Source organism: Carya illinoinensis, chromosome 5 (assembly GCF_018687715.1).
Source record: "Carya illinoinensis cultivar Pawnee chromosome 5, C.illinoinensisPawnee_v1, whole genome shotgun sequence".
Classification (NCBI taxonomy): Eukaryota; Viridiplantae; Streptophyta; class Magnoliopsida; order Fagales; family Juglandaceae; genus Carya; species Carya illinoinensis.
Window position 1 is genome coordinate 46,953,614 of NC_056756.1, and position 24,211 is coordinate 46,977,824.

Here is a 24,211-nt window from a genome sequence, read left to right on the forward strand (position 1 = left end):
AATATAATTTTTATTATTTTAATGTATCTAAAATTAATTTAGGTCTTCAGACTTTAATGTTAGGAGTAAGAAAAGACGGTAAAATTGTTTATTTTTTCCTAATATATTAATATCGATCGTAGGAATTGAATTTTAGCAAATTTTTTAACTAAAAAAAAAGGCGTGACACGGCGGAATAGGAGGAATCACTGTAGGATACCGGCGAAATCTCACAGGAGAGAATGTGATCGGTGGAAGAAGAAGAAAATAGAGATATTTTTCAGAGGGGAAGGCGGACACGGACGTGCGTAATGCCCATGGCTAAACGTTTCCACCATTTTCTCCCACGCAATTATCGCACGCTTCCCACAATTCACACTCGCTATTTATAGTAATACATCTCTCTCTCTCTCTCTCTCCCCATTATTTAGCCTTCTCGTCTCCAACCTCTCTTTCCTTTTTCGGTAAGTTCAAGAATTCTTTTCTCCATCTTTCCGTTACATCTGATTGGCTGCCCAGGAAAAGAAAACACAACTTAGCTTGAAAACTTGAAATGGAAAGAAATTTGTACATTATTATTGTTATTATTATTATTCTTACTATTAAGATTGATATACTTGTGAGTTCCAAGTTCCACTTAAACTCTGTCTCAACTGCACCGAACTCCGTTGTTCCGTTCCCCTAAAAGTTTCTCAATTATGATTCGTTTCTTTTTGGGGTAGCCGAAACAATAACAAAAAGCAAAGTTTCCTACTCGATTCAACCCAAGCAAATTTTGGATCCTTATTTCCTACTCGATTTCTCAGTAAGCAAACGGAGTGTAATTGCCTGTTTGGGCCTTGGTGGCTGTGGGATTAGAGAGAAGAAAGTTTAAATTTTGTGTGAGCTTGGGTTGAATTTATTTCTTGAGGCAGCCAAATGGAGCACAATATGCTCTGGTTGCGTGCCTAGAAAGTTGACGAAAAGAGTTATTTGTTATTGTTCCTAGAAAATAAAAAACTGTGTCCAGCTCGATTAATCTAAAGTACAGTATGTAAGTGAGTGGATTCATATGGTTTTTTGGTACCTAAAAAACTCAAAATGGAGGATTTATTCTTTTTCTTCATCGCATTGTTTTTCCTTTTTCAGTAAACAATGGAGCTTGAATGAAAGGTCGCAGAAAACTTAGATTTTGTTAGTATTTTCTTATGTTCAGAGCTCTTTTCAATGGCACTATGTGGAATTGGTTGGGTTCCAAGGGTGGAAAGTGTTGAAATAGTGTATTTTAGTGGGAATTTGTCAAAAGGACTGATCAGATCTAGTCCCATACGTTTGATTGGGAAGTCCTCTAGCTCGAATCAGAGACACTTTTTGGGTGTACGGTGTTCACCAGCAAGAAAATCTGTATCATCGATGGAATCCGAAGAAAATGCTCCGAGTGCTCAATTGGATTCTGCGGAGGAAGAATTGGAGCATGTTACGAGGTTCAAGATATCCGATTTTAAGATTATTGATCGTGTTAGCATTGGCCTTGGTGGACGGGTATGAAAGTTAGAATTAGTTATTTATTTCTGTATGCTTGTGTTAGTCTAGTAATGAGTGCTGCTAGGCCATTGAAATTAACAGTGGGAAACTTGATTGAGCTTTTTTATAGGCCGATGAGATAATTTTTGAAGCCTCAGTGAAGAATGCTAAAAGGTCAGTTTGTTTTTGGTTGAGTGATGTCATGTTGCAAAGAGTTGATCCTCATATAAGGCATATTGTGAAATTTGCAGCCCTCTGTATGATTCAAGAGTTGTTCTTCGACGGCTTACTACCGCTCAAGCCCAGCGCAGAGGAAAAAGAGCAATACAGGTTTGTAGATTGTCCATCATAATCTTTGTGCCATTTGCGAAGGGTTTGTACTGGTTTGATTATTTATACTTTTTGAAATGTCCCTAGGTGTTGAAGAAGCTAGTTCGTCGGAGACTTATGTACCATTCTTACTCAGTACAAGTTCATGGTTACATTTCTTCACCTACAAGTAGTGGTCGAGGTTCGTTTACCCTGGTCCATGGGGTAGGTACTTTCTCATTTTGGATGGATTCTTGTACTACCACTCACTTTGTCACATGATCGTGATAAGCTTCACCATGAGCTGTACGGTCTCAGAAAGAGTCTAATTGTATCAAACATATCTGTCCTCAAAGGACAAGCCATGCTCACTGCATGCTATAGACAGATAGTACTTCTAGGTTCCATTTAAATTCATCTGTACCTGCAGGCTGCTGACTATTATATGAAAATTTTGCAATAAGAAAAGATTACCCACCCTTATTCTTTTTGACAATTGTAAACTTTTACCGTAGTATCATGGCAGTTTCTCCTTAAGACATTGGCTTCAACAGTCAGATTGGCTTCCGACCCTTGAAGCTACTCTTGTATTGGACGAAGAGTCTGTTAGGAGGGTGGGGGATGACACAGTAGGAGGGCCTGCAGTTAGTCGGCAATTGCGCCTTATTCGAATATTGATGAGGGATCTTTTGATTGGAGTATGTTTTATTTTTGCAGTGATTAACGCACAGTTTGAATTTGACAATTGGAGGATTTGTAATGTTATGTTGTTTATATAATTCAGGTGAATTACTTGCACAGCCATGGACTTGCCCATACAGAGTTGAGGCTGGAGAATGTGCACATAAGCCCAGTGGATAGGCATATTAAAGTAAGCACCAGATTTCCATGTATGATGTCAGAATATAATTTTTTTCTTTTGCTGTCAGTTTCGCATTGGTGATTTTGATGAAAATGTCTATCAATTATGACTTAACAAAAACATATGAAGTACATGTGCATCCGCATACCTGTTTTTGTACTTGCTGGAGAATTATTTTTGCGGTACCGTTAGAGATGGTTAAAAGTGTTATTTGAATAATAATTGATCAGGTGTTTCCTATTATATACTTCTTGTGTGTTTGGTTTACATCCCTTTGCGCTTTGAAATATTTATCTTACTTTTAAAAAGAGAAATTGTTATTGTTTGGATAATTTGAAGTAATAAGTTATACTTATTTTTTCCCTGTAATAACAAATGCTAGCTCATGAAATGTATAATGAATGATGTTACACATATGTTATAAATAAAAATTTAAGTATTTTATGGCGGGAAGTTTTTGTGTTGTATCAACTTATAGCTTATTGATCGGTTAATTAAGTAGTAGTTTGTTTATCTGCGACATACATGCTCAACTATTTCAAATGTATGCTAGAATAAGCCTCCATTGAGTTATTGCATTCCATGGGGGATATTGTAGTTGATCACTGATCTTGATAGATTTAACTAATGCAAGAGATATCTCAATCTGAACTACAACAAGAAGGTGGAATTCTGGTGTTACTTCATTTAGGATTGGCTAGTTTAGTTTTCTTCTTCCATCTATGGCTGACTTTTGTATGTATTTAGCTTCTAAAATTTTCCTTGTCAGGTAGGAATATTGGGAAATGCTGCTGACTTTTATGAGAATAGTTCAAATTCTAGTGCTCTGGACAACAACTTGGATAGGCGACAAATGATGATTGCATTTGACATGAGGTATGGTGTGGAGAAAGTTAACTAAGAAGTAGATTATGTTTCATGTCCCCAGATGATCTTCTTGATGCTTATTTTGTTTTGTATGTGATGCAAAGATGTGTTGGATTTATGATGGCAAAAATGGTGTTGCGGGAACTCATGGATCCCTTAATCTTTATGAAGTTCAAATCATTTCTCATGAAGGTATAAGATGCGAAATTTTCCATTTTAAATTCAAAAATTTTAATCATATAATCCAGAAGAGAATTTGCTTTGAGGACATATATTGTATACATGTTTCCTGTCAAGAACTTTTTCATGCTTCGGTGATAGCAGCTCATATCTATATGTGGGAAGACATTGGGACATCTTATATAATGATATATATATATATATATATGTGCAAGATTCTCGATGCAACTAGTGCTCACTGCTCATGATTTTCTTGTTTCTTTTTCTGGTTCATAGAATGTAGTAGGTGTTTTCTTTTGGATACTTGCTATGTACTTCGGCAACGCCTATTTCATTCTCATTAATAAAGTTATTGTTAACCATAAAAAGTAAATAAATGTGCAAGATGAGCAACATTGCATGGGTAGCATCCATCGTTCATTAGATGCCATGACTTTCTTATGACTTGTCCCAAAAAATTCACATCACCCTATATAGACATAACTTTGTTTACAAACTGCTGTTCTTATGGAGTTACAGAAAAAAAAAAAAATCATATGAGTTAGATATTCGAACAAATATATGGGTATCGTTTAGTATTATCATCTTCTCCTCTCATGGGAGAAACTGGTAGCTTGTCTTCCTTCTCCTGTGGCGTGTAGATGAACTAGGTCTCTCATCCCTGATCAGTTATTTACTATCCGGCCTTTACATATATGTTTGTAATTGGGCACTTTATCTTAAATTTAGTCCCTTCTGATTTGTTTCTGACCCTAATACATGAGCACTATCATTTTGAATCCCTTTCTTAAATATGTCCTCCATGGAACATTTCGGTAAATATATTTGTGCATTTGTTGAAACATTTCAACAAATATCTGGAAGATATTCAATTGTTTTGGCATGTACTCTCTCTCTTGAAGCTGTTGACTCAGAGTCACTTTTTCCTTAACCATGACTATATTTGAAACTAACCTCATTCATGTAGTAATATCAATCTCAATTAGTCAGCTCTCAAAACATCAATCAGATTATGAAACGGGCGCTTTAGATAATGTGCAATGGTGCAAAAGTCTGGTAATACTAGATTTTTCATCTCAATGTATTTGCAGGGAAAGGATCCTTCATGCTTGCGGGAATTTCTTCTAAAAATCCTTAGTAGGAATTCCCCATTGGGAAATACTGGACTCCAAGTAAGTTTTTATTCCTTCCACGTGAATTATTTCACTTTCAATGCTCCTTTCCCTTATTCATATGAGGATCTTTTGATTGGTTACCATTCTTGCAGATACTGGATAGGAATTGGGGTGCAGGTTGGAACCTCTTGTCCTCATTGCTCGCAACCAAACCTTCCAAAAGAATAAGGTATATCTGTTGTATATGTGATAAAAATATCATATTTGAAAGGAAGGATCTGAGTTTTCTTTTCATCATGTCTTCTTAATTGAAATTGGCCCAAGCATGATATAAATGCCGCGTCCCATGATGAAACTGTTGGACATCTCACATATGACAATTATAGAGTTATATATCTGGGTCTGTTCTGTTACACGAGTAATTAGATTAAAAGCACACGAATAGAAATGCGATCCTTCTTTTCGTACATGTTTTTTACTTATAAAAAAAGAAATGTAATATTTTTGAGCTGATATTTTGTTGTGTGCCTAACATGAATAGATTAAGATTATGATGTTCACTTGATACAAATGGAAACCGCATGAACGTTGAAGGCAGAGAAGTTCACAAGGTCATATATGTTGAAAAATGAAATATAAATTGTTCTACATTTTTAGGAATAATAAGCAAACTGAAATTTAAACTAAGATGTACTTTTGTATCTACTGGAAGTAGTTATGGGTTTTTCTTCTTTTTGAGGAGACATATATAGTTGCATGAACTACTAAAGTGAGATTTGAAAATTTAGAGCGAAAAACAATGGCTACACTATTATGTGCCTTTTAAACCACATTTGTTTAGAGATTGAATTGTTATTGAGAGTAATAATGCCATTTGTAATGATCCCTCGTAGCTTCTTTGCAGTTGTTTAGATGCTCTTAGACACCCTTTTCTTTGTGGTCCAAGATGGCGGGTAGTCCCATCCATGGATATAATCAGATGGGGTCTTGGTTCTACTGCTGTAAGGATTACCGAGGAATACATTTATGGCCAACATCAGGTTATGGTTACTTTCTGAATCGAGTTTCTTAATTTTATTCTTTTTCAGTGCCTCATAGTGAATATAGGCATTGCTATCCTTTAATGAATTGCATGGAGCCCATGACTCAAATATATTTAAGGAAACTATGTCGTAGTTCCTACTTTAAACAATCTAAAGTGTGATTTCCAAGGGCATGCTCATCAAGTTGGCTTCTGACTGCTAATGATTTTCTATCTCTATGTTCTGGTTGGAGGAATACCAACACTCAAAATAATAATGTTTTCTTTCTACTTATTTCAATTTATTGAAAGAAATATGAATGAGATACTACTTGATTGTCCTGTCAGAACCACAGGAGTTACTAAGAACATCTGCTTTGATAAAAATTTCTAGTATTGTTTTTGTATGCCATTCCCAAAAACATATATCTTATAAATGCAGATCTTCCGAATGTTGAAGTTGCACTGAGCTTCTTATCTTTAATGTTTCAGCGTAGTAGGCTTTCCTACTTCATCGAGTTGATGGAAATGCTGAATCCTAACTCAAAGCCAAAGGTAATATCTGCATTCTCTTATATTACTCATCAACTTCTCATTAATTAGTTCAATAGTTTGATAATCGCACTGTTGACTGTTTCCTTTATTAATGATCTGCTGCTTGACTAGCTTAACTTTTTGGTCTGTAGTTGGAGCCCTAAAACCATTCTGATCTTTTGTGTGTAATGTTAGCATATGGAAGCAGTCAATTAGAGTAGTAAAATCAAGACACCCTTTTTCTGTATGTGGAAGATTCCGGTGCTCCTTGAATTGGACAGTCTATATCACTGGGAAAAAACTCTTGTCTAATGTACTATACATTATTAATCATTTGTTGCTCTAGCTCAAACTTATACTATTCAAAATGGTCAAGGAAGCTTTTCTGATGGTATACCTCCAGGAAGTTTGCGTACTTTCAAGTTCATGATTGTATTCCAGGCTGAGCAGAACATCTTTTGCACCAACTTCACATGTTAGGTGTAGCTGGTGTATTACGTGGCTCCCTCTTCAGCTTTGTGTAATTTTGGTCATGCAGAACTGGCTGGACTTGCTCCCTGGAAAATGGCGGTTAGTGTACTGTACTGGGAGGCACATAGGCTTGACGCTCCGCCAGCCACCTGCCCGAGTCCTCATTGGTGACGTGCACCTGAGTGTGTCAAGAGCATCAAAGTTGAACACCGATCTGTCATTCACCTCAGACATTGGATTCACAGTCATGATTGGTCGGGATTGGCCCCATGACAAGACTGGCATAATTGGAAAATTGCAAGTAGACTCGTTATTCAGATTAACTGCTGGAAGACGGCTGTATCTTAAGGAAGAAAAAACCAAAGGAAACTTCACCATGGATCCATCAAATGTTCAAGATTCTCTGGCTAAGAAATTATCAGGTAAAAAATGGAGGAAGGCAATCCCTTTTAAGGAGTTTCCATCAAGCCTTCCAGTGGCCAAACTTGCTTCAGGAGACATCGAGGTGATAATGAATCTTGTTGATGCATTGAATCAAGATGTCGAGACTGCAAGAAACATAGTGCAGGAAGTTCGGACACTACTACCACCCGAAATGTTTGATTTGTCAAAGCTTGTATGTGGAACATATGTGGACTCCAGGCTGCTAGTCCTGCGTGGGGTGAATGGTTCAGCCCTATTATTCACAAGGTCTTGTGTCGATGAAAGCAGTAGATAACACTATTGTTAATATAAGTGTAAATATCTGTTGTCTCATTTGATTATCTTATTCTGTAATTAATTATTTTTTTCACTGCTAAAGGAAAGGGAATGACTGAAAGCTACTCTCAATTGCCACAGATCTTGTGAAAAGAGACTGATAAAAGGCTTATAAATATTATTTTCAAGAAACTGACTATAGAGGCCTCAAAAAATACGTTCCCTAAAGTGTTTTCGGATTAGAAAATAATAATAAATTATCTACGTAGGGTTACAAAATCCAGATATAGGACAGATTTTGATTGCATTAAGGGTTGATCTCTCGTGTACAGATTTTCCGACAAGTGTCTTTGGTGGACCGATAAATCATGACCAAAGCGAAGAGGTAGCTTAAAACCCGAAGGGAAGAGTCCAAACTTCCTAGAAACAAAAGTACAGACATTTTTTAATTAGTAACTGTGATTTTTCCCCCCCTCAAATCAATCCCTGCCGCTGCAGATCAGCATATGTCTTCTTATTGTAGATATTGCCCTCTCTGTCTTCATATTCTTCTTCAAGATCTGGGCGCCACTTGTTCACTCCTTGCCGTTCTTGTATCTTCTTCCACAGATCTTTTGCTTCCTGCATTAAAACGTTTGAACACACGTTGTGATTGTTAATATAAAAACAGAATATTATCAGTAGCCATACAGAATACATATATAGCACATGCATCTATACGCATGCTCTCATCGTTCATCACACAGATGATAAGCACATGCTTTCTTGATCTAGTGAAAGACACACAACAGCATATAGCCATATATGTCAATATGCATGCAGTCCTTGTTTTGGCCAGAATGCAGTCTTATGTCTATATATAATGGCAAACTTAGAGCAGTGGCTGTGCAAGATTTTTGTGTTTTGAAGTACATGATGACAGCTTGAGAGAACCAGCAGGAGACTTTGTCGAGTAGATCGACTCATGATCATTGATCAGTGATACAGAGAAAGATCCAGTCGACAAAGGAGCTTGCAAAAGCATACCTCAATTGATGTGATCTCATTGAAGTTCTTGGTGTTTGGAATACCAAGGCAGCGCATCCCATGTTGATGGCGCCATTCCTTGAAATGCCGTTCAAAAGCCCTACGGCCCCAGTAACTGTAGTTCCCACATATCTCACACTTGAATTCCTGAGATGCATTAAAAAAGCAATCATGAGAGCCATAAAGAACCCCGTAAAAGATGCTGCCCATAACGGGACACTGGCGTCTGACAAGAGAGAACTCATCCCCCAAAAAAACACACTGACACAAAAAATTAAAAAAATTATGGAAAGAAGTAACTGCTTCCCAATAAGCTGAAGTGTATCATATTTTTGACGTCCTATCCACCATGATGCTGGTTAAAAAGCACATGGCAGTAGTAGTAATCTCTTATTTTGCCAGCCCTCATGGTTTGGCTATCAATAATACACCATATCACTTCTTCTTCTTTTTCATGCAGTTGACCCAAGTTACATAAAGAGTTTTCAAGTTGATTTAAAAATAAAATTGAAGAGAAAATACAGATGATATGATATACATCTGAAATGATTGGAACAGGAACTATAAATTTACAGTGCATACAATTTAATTAATGAGGAATACTAGGTACAAGCCTCAAATAGACAAACCCCACATGGCTCTTTGTAAAAAAAATTGAGTCCCACTAATAAAGAACAGGTTTCTATACACTTTTTCACGGTGGGATTCACTTTGTTACAAAGGGACTGCACGGGGCTTGTCTATTTGGGACTTGTACAAATCATTACTCTTAATGAGTTAATTAATATAGGAGGAAATATAGCTCAAAGGCTCTTACAATTAAAAGGGGAAACTACCTGACCAAGACCGTGAAGCTTATACAGCCAATACGGTATTGGCTTCCCATCCCAACCCATTGGCAACTTGAGGGGATTATAAATCTGCTGCTCATCATCATCACTTTCAGTATCAGCTTGTGTTTCTTCCTGCATGGATAATAAAAAATTAGAACAATTATTTATTGTGAGAACCAACACAGACTAGAAGCTTGTCATGGCAGTATTCCAAGCAATTTCCTTTTTTTTGATTGGTAAAGTATTCCAAGCAATTTCATAAAGAAGCATGAAGTATAAATCTAGGGAAAACACAATTTGGACAGGATCCAGGACTATAAAACGTCAGGCATCTTTTCAACACATGAATTAGACAATTAAATCTACATGCATAATCAACAAGCAGGTACAAACGTTGAGATCAAGGGGGAAATCCCCATGAAAATATATCACAGCTCCTATATGGCTACCTGGTACTAGGTGGGTGGGTGGGTGGATTGGGGAAATAAAAACAATTTTTTTTCTAATAAGTAAATATAACGTGTGCAAGAAAAAAACAACTTATATATTAAGCGTTTCCTAAGTAATGGGCAGTATATGTGTTTGTTCAGTTCAGTGCCAAACTATGTGCTGAAGGGGAACCAACTCATATTGTGATGAATTTGAAATTCAAGTTTTCACCTTACTCTAAGGAATTTCAGATCCAACTTAAAGTTTTTGCTCGGACCAGGGTAGGGCAACTTCACTAGTCTTCATGGATATAAAGGCACTTTTAACTAAAAGATAAAGGAAAAAAAACTAAAGAGATTAGGCTGTATCTAAGGGATACATGATGGTTCAGGATCGTGTTGCGGTGGTTCAAACATGAAACAAAATTGACAGTGTATGCCACCATCATGGGTGGATAATACTTGCTCAACATAATTGTAGCAAGTTGAACTTTCAAATTATTGATACAAAATACCACAGAACAAACACCTTAAAGGTTTTAACATAGTCCTATAATAAGTAGATGTGAACTTATACCTTCAACTCTTGATAATAAGGGTCTATGTACTCACCTCCTCACGTTCTGCTTCAATTTCCTCATATGTCAAAGCCTGCTTCTTCACGACATTGTCTTTTGTTCGTGCAATTGTCTGTGAAAGGTCACAGACAATTAAAACATGTAGTTGCCAAAAGAGTATATATGTAATGGTTAACATATATACAAGAACATTCGCAAATATTGAATAGTGCAGCAATATCTCAATGCACTATCCTAAAAGAGAACCAAATACATACTACAGACCGAGACAATAAGCTAAAACTACGGAACAAAGGCTAACCTCGTCCAATAAGTCACAGAGTTTTTTCAATTTGGTCTCCAATAGGGCTATTTCTTTTACATTGTCATCTTGTTCTGGAACTGCAGCAGCCTGGTTTTGTTGTGATGCACGTGCACCTTTGGCAAAATGCTTCTTGTCCAACTTCTCAAGAGGTGTATGCTGCACAAAAGGAACAAGGGCAATGAGGAAAAAAACTCAAATTAAATCCCTGGCATAGATATAGAAACTTCAGAAGAAAGTGACCTGAACGTTTTTCATTTTTTTTTTTAATATGTGAGCTGAACATTACATGAAACTGGAATTCAGGAACTAATGCCACACCCAACCAAACAAGAGCTTGCGTCAAGATGGTTTTGGAACATGTCAAGAATATACCATATATGAAGGTTACAGAATAATGATTACTTGTTGAAGCTCCTAACACTTGAACATTGAACAATATTCTATTACCTTCCATGGCCTCTCATCCCATGGGATAAGCAAGCATTCACCCTATTCTGCTAGCCAAATTCATTGAATACCATCCCTATCAGAAAGAGCATACAATTACAGGATATCTAGCAATTCCAACACACAACTGTCGCATATTCCAATTTAAAGCACGTTTACCATTAACAATAATCCGAATAAAAATATTTGAAGAGAGTTTTCTCTCTAGCTGGCAGCAAATTAATTAGTAATCACTAAAATTAAACTCACTAAATAATACAACAGATAACAGAAAAACTAATATAGGAAGTAGAGCACAGACAGTACATATATTCACATTTTAAAACTTTTTTCCACAAACTTACACCTTATATCTTTTGCTAGGTAAAAAACCTGGTTCACAATTACCTTTGTAAGGAAAAGCCTTTCAGCACGCTGCTGAACAGTACCGCCAGTCTTAAGTCCTAATGCAGCCAATGCCTGCCAGGCAATAACACTGGTGAATTAAAGAAAATGAATCTAAGCAAATGCCTGGAAACATGCATTTTTGCACTTCTAAACGGACATGCAAATAGAAACATGTTAGAACGAAGAGAGCTTAGATGGAAACATTTCAAAGCAAAGAACATATAATCTTACCCAAATCCAGCTAAATAAGCATTATCTCATAGTCTGAAATTTATTAATGCTCAGAAATTTAGAGTTTGCTTCTTTATTTTTTGTTCCATTTTCTTTCAGTTGTGTCCCCAGTATATTTCCCACGTAATCATGATTAATCCCTTCCCTAGCACTGCCCCATCCCTCAGTGCCAAGGGTCCTTGCATTAATAAATTTTATCTTCCATAGATTCTAAAGTTTGGATATTCAAAGCAACTTAAATATATGCTCAGGAATTAGGTCTCTATAACTAAAGGTTTGTAAATGAAAAAAAGATGCATTTATGCAATGAAAAAGCCGCAGAAAATACTGATATAACCATAGGCCACTTGCCTCTTTTAACTTTTCCGGACCGAATTCCGTCAGCTCTTCAACTGTACTGTAATAATCAAGGTCAATAACAGTATGCATAGCAGGAACATGTCCATTTTCTTGACCCTCATTCTCCCATCCTTGTATATTTCCATTCGCCCATTGCTCTTCAAATTCAGCCTCAACCTACCACAACCTATCAATATTACTTCCTATTGAAAACAAAAATATGTATAGAAGGTTTCGAAATCTAATAGACAAGGGTCCATGGCTGTTCTGATGCAAACTTGTTCACATTCCACATCCATTCTTCTTGCTAGATGGGTGCATATTTTAGTATACTTACTGTATATTAGGGTTGCATCCTTCATGTTTCAAACAAAATACTTATAACAATAAGAGAACTGCTGTTTCCCTTTACGTTATTTTTACTGACCAAAAAAAAAAAAAAAAAAAACAAGAGAACTGCTAGGCCTACAAATAGATCTTACAAAAGTAAGTTTACAAATTGACGTGGCTTAATGCAATATGTCACATCTACTTTACAATAAAAGAGTTTTACAATTTGCTATACCATGTCAAGCCACAACAATTTGTAAACTTACTTTTGTAAAATTCTTTTGTAGACCAAGCATTTCTCACTAAAAAACATTCCATGTATACATGAATATAAAATAGAACTCAAGATACGAAGTTAGAAAAACAAGTGCGGACTATGATAAATTGGCTCTTGGAATTTAAATTACACCTTTTCATAGCACTTTCAAATCCTACTAGGTTATCAATTTATAATAGATCCAATTATGACGGGCCTTCCAACCTTCAATTGCCACAGATTTAAAATTGTATCAATAAAGCTTTTTTATGGGAAAATAGAACTCACACCCAAATGGGATTAAACCCATGAACTCACTGTCCACCTTTTGTTTATAGAGCCAGGCAATGCCACTTTAGTCTAAGGACAATAGACAGTGATGAATTATTTTAATGCAAAATTCTACCATAGTATTAATGCATGCATTATAGATCGTAAATTTAGTGCTTGGTGCCTAAATTAAACCTTTAAGCAATATTCAACGAAAAAGATCATGTGTGAATACCTTCAAGAATATTCTATCAAGATCTTGCAAGGGCTCTGTCCGCTGAAAAAAATATACAAGGTATTCCAATAGATTCTCCGTATATTCCCTGTATTGCCTGCAGAAAAACACATTTTCAACAGATTCACAAAGCACACAACATTACACTGACAATCATTTTCAACATACAAATACACATATACACATACATACATATTTATATAAAGGGGTCTCCTATCATTCCCACCTTCAAGTCGAGCAACTTTCCCACTTTTATTTGATAATCAACTTTTCCACTTTTATTGAGCCAAATATTCCCCACGTTTGTCATATTAAGTATGAGCATTCTTGTCCATTACTGTTGAAAGCACCCTCAAAAAGCCGCACCCAAGTTTTTTTTTTGTAAGAAAAATAAAAAGCCGCACCCAAGTCCCACCACGTCTAATTGGATCCTAGCATGTCTCCCTGTTTTTCCCTCCATTTCTCTCTGTACCTCACAATGTGTAATGCTAAACTGCCAAAAAGAGATCCTTCATTCTGATCTAACTTAGCTCCCTCTCTCTCTCAAGGCCATCCATTTTTACCATTCAGTCTTCTATGATTGATCCCACAAGGATGCCTCTCACTGAACTTGAGGTCCAAACATTTAAACACCCCAAACCAGATATTATATAAATGTAGATATAGTCAGAAAGTATTATACCTTGTCAACTTTAGTTTGCGAGGAATCTTATGCGGTTGTGAAAAAATATCAAGGTAAGCAGAGTACTCGGTAGAAGGCTCCCCAAATTTAGAATTAATGTACAGGTTAAACAATTCATGCAAGTCTAGGTACCGCCCAAGAGCTTCCTGAAATTAAGAACTTGAGTTATTATAAAAAAGATGATTGAAAGGCTGTAAACTATACTAAATCAATATACCATTTACACAAATGCCACAAACTCTTTTGATTTTCACAGATAATCTCTACTACCAAAAAAACATTTTTTTTATCGGTAAATAAGATTTTATTGATCGCAAGAAGAAAATATGTTTTTTAAAACATTATCACATGCTTATTCAAATTATACCCACATGTTTAAACCACCCCTCTTTGGATGGCACTATATCTTTCATTTCACTTTGGTCTCATGTTTAAATTGAACTACAAAATTCTAGGAGGCAAAAACAGAAGTGTAAGAGCATTGATTACAATAACCATGACGGTTACCGTTAAGAAATGCTCTTACACTTCTGTGCTTACCTCCAAGAATTTTATAGTTATATTCAAAAGTGAGGGCAATAAAATGTTTGACCTGAAATTAAACTTTTGTTTAAATATGCTGTGCAGAGAAAGAAACAAAGATAGACAGGGACCTCTCCACTAAACTCGATGATAGGTTCTTCTTTAAGTAGTGCCTCGTACTCCTCAGTAGCATCAACAACACGAGCAGCTGGATGCCTTCTATGGTATTCACGAATCTGTATAGATGATAAACGTTAAAAATCTTAATGTATAAGCAGTCCAACAAGTCAATTCTAACAACACAGTTTCAAGACCAATGTGCAACAAACATACAGATATTACATTTCTGCTAATACACATGTTCTATGATCCTTTCAAGTTTTCTCATGCGTGTTAACTTACATACATGTTCTTTTTTTAAGGACACTTGCATATATGCTAAGAAAACAGATGCAGGACCAAATTTAAACCTTCTCCTTCCAAATACATAGATATAACATGAAAAATAAATTATCAAAACCATATCTAGAGATCAAATATCCACTTCAAATATGAATTTCATAATGTTTCTAATGCTTCAAAGAGAAAAACTCCAGCACAACATCAGAATGCTCAATGAAAAAGTACAGAGCATTCTGAATAAAATTTTGAGACAATGGAGACTTTTGATCAACAAAAATAATTGGTTCCGTAGTTACCTCTTTCAATCTATCATAAAACGCACTAAACACATTTGTTCCAGTTGCAGTTTGGCCTCCAAGAGCCGCAATCTCATCCTTCCTGGCATTATCGTTATCATCATAAATCTCTACCTGAAAATTACAATAAAAAAAGTAAAATAATCTTAATCCTTATGAGAGACGAGACATATAATCAAAGCATAACAAACTATCTCCAACAACGATTTTTTTGTATAGGTAATCAAAGATTTTATTTTATTTTTTGATTGGCACTGGGTGTCTGAAAACAAAGTCTCGGGGGTGGACAGACGAGGGGCAAGGAGTTTTCCACAAATACACCTTGGGTAATTCAAGGGAAAGTTCCCCCAGTTTGATGATCCCTAGAAATTGTTTGCACCCGAGAGGACTTGAACCTTAGAGACCTGGAGGGAGCATACAAAATCATGTATGCAAGAGAAACACCAAGTTATAATCTACAACAATTATAAGGTTAGTTAATCAATGGCTTTTTCATATAGGTTAGTTAATCAATGCTACAAACAACCACAAAAAAATTTCATAAAGTGCACAACACCTAATGCCAAATCATTTTATTTTTCAAAAAACTGCCAACCACAGAAAAAAAATAAAAAATAAAAACAAAAAAATAAAAATAAAATCTGTTCTTCCTCATCAGGTTTCTCCAAGATTGCAACAGTGTGGATGTAACACCTCAATGGAAGGCCCAAACCACATGACCTATACTCCCACATGACTAGTCAATGATACAATTGGAACCCCATTAAAACATTATAAAGAGCAAATTGGCTCAAGTGGTAAAGGTATTGGAATTGGGGTTATGCTCCCTCCAAGTCTAAAGTTCAAATCTCCTTGGGTGCAAATAATCTCTAGGGGGCCATCGGACTAGGGGACTTTTCCCTTGAATTACCCGAAGTGCACTTGTAGAAAACTCATTGCTGAGGGCCTGCACACCTCCGGGATTAGTCAAGACACCGTTCCTGGACACCAGGTGCCCATAAAAAAAAATTATAAAGATTAAGAACTTCTCATTCCCAAACAATGTGGCATCCCATATGCCACCTACCCTTATCCTTATCATATGGAATATCATAGTAGAAGATGGTCCCAATATGTCTATGGTGGTGCATTTGGAGGGAGAGGAATGCAAGAAGCTTTGAAGATCGAGTGGTGGTCAATGGATGAGTCTATTTTTCAATACTTTACTTCATTGGTTGATTGTAATTAATTATAATGGCATTCATTTTCATGATTTCCTTGTATTGCTAAACTAGCACGCATAGGTGACGCTCTTGTATATGTTCCGTATACTCAAACTTTTATCTACTTCATGATCAATAAAATTTTGTGTATCAATTAAAAAAATGATTTCTCCAAGTATCAAAAAAGCAAAAAAGGATTAACAAATTCTCAAGCAACACAAGAAATGACCATTATGCAAGATTCAAATATTGGTCGAGTGTAATTTATTTTCATTGCAAGACTTGTCATAAATTCCTTGTATCCACTAACTAGCACACTTAGGTATTGCTCTTCTTGTATATGTCCTGTATACTTGGGCTCTTCCATATTCTTATAATCAATAAAATTTTGTTTACGATTAAAAAAAAAAATTCTATGCCACCAAACAGTGTCAATATTTTGAGTCATTCATATTTAGTACTGACAATAATCAATCAATCATGCTCATTTAGAAAACAAAATCAAATAAAATTATCTTCCAAAACTGTAGAAGAACTTCAAGGAAATGTCATCTAGACTACACCTCGGAAGCGCAAACGTCTGCGTGCCCAAAGAAACCTTTCCTAGGGTTAACGACGCAACACAAAATTCAAACTTCCAATAATTTCCCCCCTATTTTCCAAGCACCCAAACACTTCACAAAATTACAGAAAGGTTTGTTTCCAAAATGCTAACCAAACTGTACATCAGGTTTCATGTGGATTGGAACAGAAAAAAAAAAAACATAGCGACCATTCACATATATAGAAATCAGGATTCGAGGAATATTTTCTATTTCCTTTTTTTGATTGCTCGATTTCTCAGCAAGAAAAAAGAAAGAAGGTAAGAAATTGGAGATGAAGTTGAAGAGAGAAGAAGAGTATACGAGTTTTTCGGTGGTGGAAATGATAGTGTCAATCATGTTGCGGACGCGGTGGCTCTGAAAGAGGCGGTCCTTGCTAGTAGCCGGCTCATTCTGGAGGTCCTTCACTATCAGCCTCTCCAACCGCTCCACGTCCTCATGTGCTGCCCTCGTCACCTCCAGCAACGTCGATGACATTTTCTTCTTCTTCTTCTTCTTCTTCTCTCTCCGGCCCACGTCCTAGGGTTTTTCTGTGCGTCTCTCTGGGCTTTAGAAGGAAAAGAAGGAAGTAAAACCCGAGATTAGCAATTTAGCACTGAACCTGATAGCGTCAAATGAAACGGCGTTCTCAGCTTGGATTTTGCGATAGCTTCTATTTCCTTTTTAACGGTCGTTACGATGAAAACGGGAACTGTTACAGGTCTGATCGTACGGATCTCAAAGTGGCATCCACAGAAGAATTGCCGAATAGACGATCGCCACATAAACTAATTAGGTTACAGAAATATTCACGTGCAAATCATGTGATACTTATTGTCGATGTGTCGGTCAGATATTGGCTTTCACAATGCAAAAGTATAGTCCGTAGTCCATATGCGAAGCAGCTAAATGTTCCCCGTCCGGTGTCCATTGCACTCAGCTTCTGTTTACTCTCTCTTTTTAGCGTCTCCTTCGAAGGCAAAGCCATTGAAGAAGTAGAGAACTTGATTTTTCGCCAATGTGGAAGCTCAACGAATCTATGTTAGGAGGCAATGAAGAACGAGCAGATGGATTCTTGGATGACGAATCAGACGGCTTTTGTTCTCTCTCTCCCATGCAGGTACTGCGTGAATCACCTAAGTTTCAAGGTCAAACATTTGTACTCGTGTTTAAATTTTCTGAAATTACGCTGCTTTTTGGTTTTGATTATGCAGAGAGTTTATGGGTTTGCTGCTTGTTTGGTCGCTGGTTTGGTTTGTATGATCCTGGTATGAGCATTCACTCACCTTTCCTTTTATTATTTTCCTGCATTGTTGTCTTGAATTTTCATGGCTAGTTGGATTTCTCGTGATTACAGCTATGATTAATAAGCATTGGAATGTAAGCTTCTGTTGGATTAGTGTTTTGAGACGTATGAGGCTTTATGCAGGACCGAATGGCGGAAAAGGGATTTAATTAGCGTAGCAGAGCTTTAAGTCGTTGGGATTTGGGATTGAGGTTTTGCTGTGTTTTTTTGTTTATAAAGCAATAGTTGCAGTGATCTTAGGTTATTTGGAGATTTCATGTAAGTTAATTAGTCACCATGACGAACTACCTATACTGGTGTCGAGTTTGCTTATGTACCTCTTTTAGTGGTCAGTGTTAACCATTCTGTACTTGCATGAAAATTTTTGAGGATGGAAAAATCAGTACTCAGATCCCGTACTCGGTACTTATGTGAGACTTATAACGAATGACGATCTGTTAAGTGCATAGGAAGCCTTTGGAAAGCATGTGGTGCACGGAAAAGAACACCAAATAATATATTGAATATGAGACTTATCAAGAACGGCGATTCATTAAGTATGTAGGAAGCCTTTGGAGAATGTGTGATGAACGAAAAGAACACAAAAAAACATGTTGAATGTTAGACTTATCATGAATGGAGATCCGTTAAGTGTGTAGGAAGCCTCTGGAGAACGTGTGGTAAATGGAAAAGAACACCAAATAACTTGTTGAATATCGGATTTATCGCAAACGGCGATCTGTTAAGTACGTAGGAAGCCTCTATAGAATGTGTGGTGAATGGAAAAGAACACCAAATAACACATTGACATGAGACTTATTACGAACAGAAAAATGCTGCAAGAGACACTAGGAAATCGGTGGCTCTTGTGCCAAAATGTCAATGACAACTCGTACAATCGATTGGTGGTCTGATATGAGAAAAACCATATTGAAAAATGGACATAACTAGCATGTAAAGAACCACATCCATCAAGTGCTAAAAGAATGTTAAACTGGATGTGGTGTGATATGTAAATAGCAAAGTAAAGGAACATGCATGCTAACAAAAAGATGAAGCACGAACACAAACAATTCTATGAGAGATACTAGGATCGGGTATGCTCTGATGCCATGTAGAAAATATAATATAATAGAAAAGGGAGATGGAGAGGAGAGGAGGAGAAAGACATTAGAAGAAACATCTTTGCTATTCTTTATTGTCAATTGTTCTTGAATACATAACATCTGTCCCTATTTATAGATGAATGAGGCTAGAGAAATAATGAAAATACAATAAATCAATTATACTAATTGATTTACACAATAGACTAAATATGGTAAAGAATAAGTCATATTACCATACATACTAGAATATTATGAATATATTCTAAGTATGATAATATTCTAACATGATATTCTAATAATGGTTATTTCATGATCAATAAAATGTTTGTTTGTCGATCAAAAAATATTCTAACAGTGGTTGGTTATCTGATATCGGTTTTACTTAGAATTTACCTGTAGCTCAATTGGCATCAATCTCAATCTCTCTCTCTCTCTCTCTCAAAGTATACGGCACCAATCTCTGATGTTTGTATGTCTGAGTCTGGAGTTAGAAATTTGAGTTTTAGGTTGATTTTATCTTATCTAGCCATGTTGTTGCATTCCTTTGTTATTGGCAATCAACTAAATTACTTCCACACGGTTGTCACATTGTACTTATCAAAAGAAAAAAGTTGTCACACTGTGATTTTTAGGTGGTCCTAGATCCCTTCTGCCCTGATGCTGTCTCTATGAGAGACAGTGTCAGTGTACCCAATGCCATGAGGGGAAATCAAATTGGCATAAAAGTGTAAAGCTACACCTAATTTGACCTCAGTTGTTTTTTCATATCCTGTAGATAGAATGCCATTAGAAAACCTAGTGCCCCACTCAACACCTGAACACTTGGTGGGCTTATTTCAGAATCATGGGTGATAGATTGGTGATGGTTGTGACATGGGCTGTAAGCTTCTTATTGGAAGTGATAGGAAAGCACCACCAAACCCGCCATATGAAGATTGAGAACTTCCTTCCATGCCTGAGAAGGCCATTGATTGTTGCACCACCCATGACAGCTATATACTTATGTGGACTGTCCACAACAAAGCCCGAATTGGCTGTAGCACACTCCCAAGTGTCCCAGACCTTCTATAGACTCGTCCTTGATTTTTCTGCATCTGGGTCACTGTGATCCATACTTCCTTTCCCCCACCCCATTTTTGTGGTTGTTTTTTGTTTACCATTGTGCCCTCTCTTTGTGGTAGTGAATATTTCTAATTAATAATATTTACCGATCAAAAAATGTATCTCTAATTAAGTAAAAACAGTACTGTAGTTACCAAAAATCTTCATGGACGACAGGGAGTGTCCCTTTAATGCTTTTCTTTAATAAAAAGAAATATTAAGTTCACTTGAAGGCAAAACGTATCAAACATGATTTCGGGAAATTTCACATTTTGTTCTAGAAACTTAATTTTTGATTTTATGGATGCAGACAGAAAAATTCATAGCCCAGTTACTGAAAGATAACATAAAATTGATACCGTAAAAGCCCTCACAGCATTTGTTTATTCTTCTCCTTCTTTTGCAGTCGTTGATTGTTTTCGCCAAACCCATCAAGTTTGCAGCACTGTTTACGTTTGGCAATGTGTTGGCAGTTGGAAGGTAGGTTAACTGGTAATGGAGCCAAGCAATGAGATAAACATATATATAGTTTAGTAGTTTCTATTCCAAAGTTGTATCTGATTCAATTAAACGGAAGTTCTTTTCTTTTTTCATTCTTGAGGGATTTTTCAAGTTCTAAACTTGTGGTCCTGTTTGGCAGCACAGCCTTCCTCATTGGACCCAGGCAACAAATCGGAATGATGTTTGATCCTGTTCGTGTCTATGCAACTTCCATTTACCTTGGATGTGTTGTTATTGCTCTGATTTTTGCTCTTTGGGTAAGCTTTCTATCTTGATCGTACAAGTATAAAATGGAGGGGGGAAAAAAAAAAATTGAAGGCCTTAAGAATTGACGGACTGGTCTTTAATTAGCATTGGGAACTAGATCTGGTAACATGAGGGGTTCCTATTTTTAGATAGTACCAATCTTTAGGACCAAAATTTTCCAATAGGATACTTGTTTTTCTTTTATTTTCTTTCTTTTTTGATAAGTAGGATACTTGTTTTCCTGGAATGATTATCATTCTTTGCCCCTGTTTAACTGGTGGGCTAAAATAGGAAAGCTGGGGTGACTTTACAAGAATCGTATCTTCTGATGATAATCTGATGGTGTACCCTGTTCATTTACCTTGAAGATGTATCGTTTAACTTGTTTGCATTAATGTTCTTGTTACATCCCTTCAGTCAGCTCGGTCCCTTGCTGTGTGCACTGTGCACCACACATCAATAATTCTTTTTTCTTTTGCTCTCAAATTTATTAAGACACTAGACATGGTCAAGAGTTGGAAGTCTCAGATTTGAATAAATGACAGAACAAAAAGCCCCTAGTTTCGTGTCATCCCTGAAATTAATATATGTGCCCCTGCTGCGTCTTATGCAACAAATTTCATGTTCAAGCACGAAAAACCCTTTGCCATTAGCTTCATTTTCTTGTTCGATTTATTATGTTATGATAGTCACTGTTCCTTTTCCTGGCTATTTTCATCTTGCAGATCCATAACAAGATTTTAACAATACTTGCAATAATATGTGAGTTATGCGCCCTTATATGGTGAGTTTGCCTTTCATCAAAATCAACCCTCTCCCGCCTAAATTTTCTGGCCTAGGAGAGAGAGATCAGACACTTCCTCTCAACCTTATCAATTTGTGTTTATATTTTACATGGTGTTCTACCAACTACCAATGCAAGATCTTCATCTAGCTTCTCTAATTCTAAATTTGAAAAGACCTAGTTATGCATTTATAATGGTTTATGTCACCACTTGATGTATTAGAGATGAGCTGTTTCAGGTACAGTTTGAGTTATATCCCTTTTGCTCGGAGAATGGTTTCTGGACTGATGGTGCGTTTGTGGGACACTGAACCTTAGGAGCTTCTATCTGAACAAATGATTGTTTGAGGGTTGAAATTTTTGAATGCGGTTTTTATTTGTTTTCTTGTTCTTTTGAGTTGGGACAACAGGTTTTATGTTTGGTCCTTATGTTTGTCACAATTGTATATTTCTTGGCTACTTTTTCTCATTATCGATTTTGTCATTTGTTTGGCTTCACTCTTTCGGCTCAAAGTCTATAGAGTTATCCTGTTGCATTTCTTTTATTTTGTTGATAGTTTTCTTTTTCGAGGAGCTCTACCAAATCCCAGACCAGAGGCCCATTGGGCACAATGTTCCTGTCCACTTCTATCTATCTGCCCTCTTTGGATACAAGAAATGTCTCATTTCATATTATTATTATAATTTTTTTAAATTTTCACATAAATATAATAAACATTTCAATTTTTTCAAATATCAAAACAATAATATTATTAAAAAATAATATTTTAATAATATCTTATTCAACTTTCTTCTCAATTTATGGTCTGGATTGGTTACACAAAATTAAAAAATTCATCTCATCTTAATTCATTATTACAATTTTTTCAAATCTCTATACAAAATATAATAAATAATTTAACTTTTTTAAATCTTAATATAAAATTAATATTAAAAAATTATATTATAATAATATTTTATTTATTACTATTTAAAATATCTCATTTTATCTCATCTCATCTGTATAATTAAACGAGATTTTATTTTAACTCATTATCCAAATAACACTTTAGTGAAAGAAGTACATAGAGATGAGTAGAGGGGCTTGTGAGATGGGTAATTCTCATAACAAAGCTCGTCAGGTTATGGATCAAAATAGTTGTAGGCAGCCCATCAGATTTTAGTTGAATAATTAATTCAAGCAATGGGCAGCCTAAGACTTATCATTTCTGTAGCTCAATTAGAGGAGAAGCGCCCAAAGTGGATCGAGTTTATCTTATCATTTTCCAACCCAACTAGCCCCAACTTTCAGGTCCACAATCTTTCATACTTTAATATCCCAATTGAAACGCAGCTTTCAAACTATCGCCGAAGAAGCAAGAGAGAAAGTAACGGCGAACCTCCTTTTTTTTTTTTTTCTTTTTTTCTGATTGCTGATTAGCCAATGAAAATGACATGGCATCTTTTTTTGTCATTTTTCCAACAACCACCTAATGATGTGTGATGTGGTATGAACTTTACACCAGTAAGGCATGTGAAATGCATACTCAACTACCTTAACATTTGCCATCCACCTCACAACAATGCGTTTTTAACTACCAAAACTTGAGTACCAAGTTGATGAAACTTCATAAATACCTCCATCTACTTATCCTACTCATTGAGACATATCCCGCCAATGTCTCTGTCGCACATGCACATGGTGGCATCATTTATTGCCTCAAAAGAACAAACCAAAAGATGATAATTACATCCTTGAATCCATTTTATTACTACGTTTGCAATCTGCAACATCTTTCCCATTTTGAGTCTTGACTTTGAGAATGCTCGAGTTTTACTCAGAGAGAGATGAAAGGTGAAATTAGCCAAAAGTGAGGAATCTTTGCTTCTAAAAAAGGTGGCTTTTGATCGTTTCATGAATCACATGCATGCTGATAATCCATAAAGAAATACACATATAAGATTGCAGAGTTCAATTAATCTAGGTGCGCCATCAGCAAAAGCCCACTTTCCGTCAAAACAAAAATATAATACTTTAAAGGTATGGTTGGTGCTGGGAAAATCCAACTCCACAATAGCATACAAGCATCACAAAAAGCTCCAATACACTCCTTTTCCAAGATTTCTTTATTTTTATTTTTATTTCATGAAGACATACAGAATCAATTAATGAAATGCAGTAGGTCTTTGACTAATCAAAATCTTCAAAAGCTATGCTTATTGGGTTGGTGGAAATAATTTTATTCCCACATTGATTAGTACCTTATTCTTTGTTAAATCTAAATTAATAATCAAATGAAACTGGCAAGCATCAGTAATC

At 36.1% G+C, this 24,211-nt stretch overlaps 3 protein-coding genes across 8 annotated transcripts; 2 read left to right on the forward strand and 1 right to left on the reverse strand.

Annotated features, from left to right (window-relative positions):
* Nucleotides 1-180: 180 nt before the first annotated feature.
* On the forward strand, nt 181-7,665 carry LOC122309578 (probable plastid-lipid-associated protein 14, chloroplastic). 6 transcript variants are annotated; one of them, XM_043123097.1, is made up of 14 exons: nt 182-443; nt 1,175-1,500; nt 1,613-1,656; nt 1,734-1,812; nt 1,900-2,016; nt 2,307-2,489; nt 2,576-2,662; nt 3,423-3,529; nt 3,625-3,712; nt 4,792-4,872; nt 4,968-5,044; nt 5,720-5,855; nt 6,329-6,391; nt 6,909-7,665. In XM_043123097.1, exons 2-14 carry the CDS (start codon nt 1,186-1,188, stop codon nt 7,557-7,559), a joined length of 2,028 nt encoding a protein of 675 aa, XP_042979031.1. In that variant the 5' UTR covers nt 182-443; nt 1,175-1,185; the 3' UTR covers nt 7,560-7,665. The 6 variants fall into 6 exon arrangements, with proteins under 6 accessions (XP_042979032.1, XP_042979033.1, XP_042979031.1 ...); XM_043123095.1 differs by having other exon boundaries at nt 182-370; nt 1,108-1,500; XM_043123093.1 differs by having other exon boundaries at nt 183-443; nt 1,108-1,500.
* A 146-nt stretch (nt 7,666-7,811) lies between these two features.
* LOC122309579 (splicing factor SF3a60 homolog) lies at nt 7,812-17,518 on the reverse strand. The gene is made up of 12 exons (XM_043123100.1): nt 17,214-17,518; nt 15,107-15,220; nt 14,540-14,644; nt 13,887-14,032; nt 13,205-13,301; nt 12,126-12,290; nt 11,544-11,615; nt 10,707-10,865; nt 10,440-10,517; nt 9,403-9,531; nt 8,567-8,713; nt 7,812-8,161 (listed from the first exon to the last, which is right to left on the reverse strand). The coding sequence occupies exons 1-12, from the start codon at nt 17,385-17,387 to the stop codon at nt 8,015-8,017; spliced, it is 1,533 nt and encodes a 510-aa protein (XP_042979034.1). The 5' UTR covers nt 17,388-17,518; the 3' UTR covers nt 7,812-8,014.
* Nucleotides 17,519-17,808: 290 nt separating this feature from the next.
* On the forward strand, nt 17,809-22,410 carry LOC122309255 (vesicle transport protein SFT2B). The gene is made up of 6 exons (XM_043122654.1): nt 17,809-18,009; nt 18,104-18,157; nt 20,788-20,861; nt 21,022-21,139; nt 21,854-21,912; nt 22,152-22,410. The coding sequence occupies exons 1-6, from the start codon at nt 17,908-17,910 to the stop codon at nt 22,228-22,230; spliced, it is 486 nt and encodes a 161-aa protein (XP_042978588.1). The 5' UTR covers nt 17,809-17,907; the 3' UTR covers nt 22,231-22,410.
* Nucleotides 22,411-24,211: the final 1,801 nt, after the last annotated feature.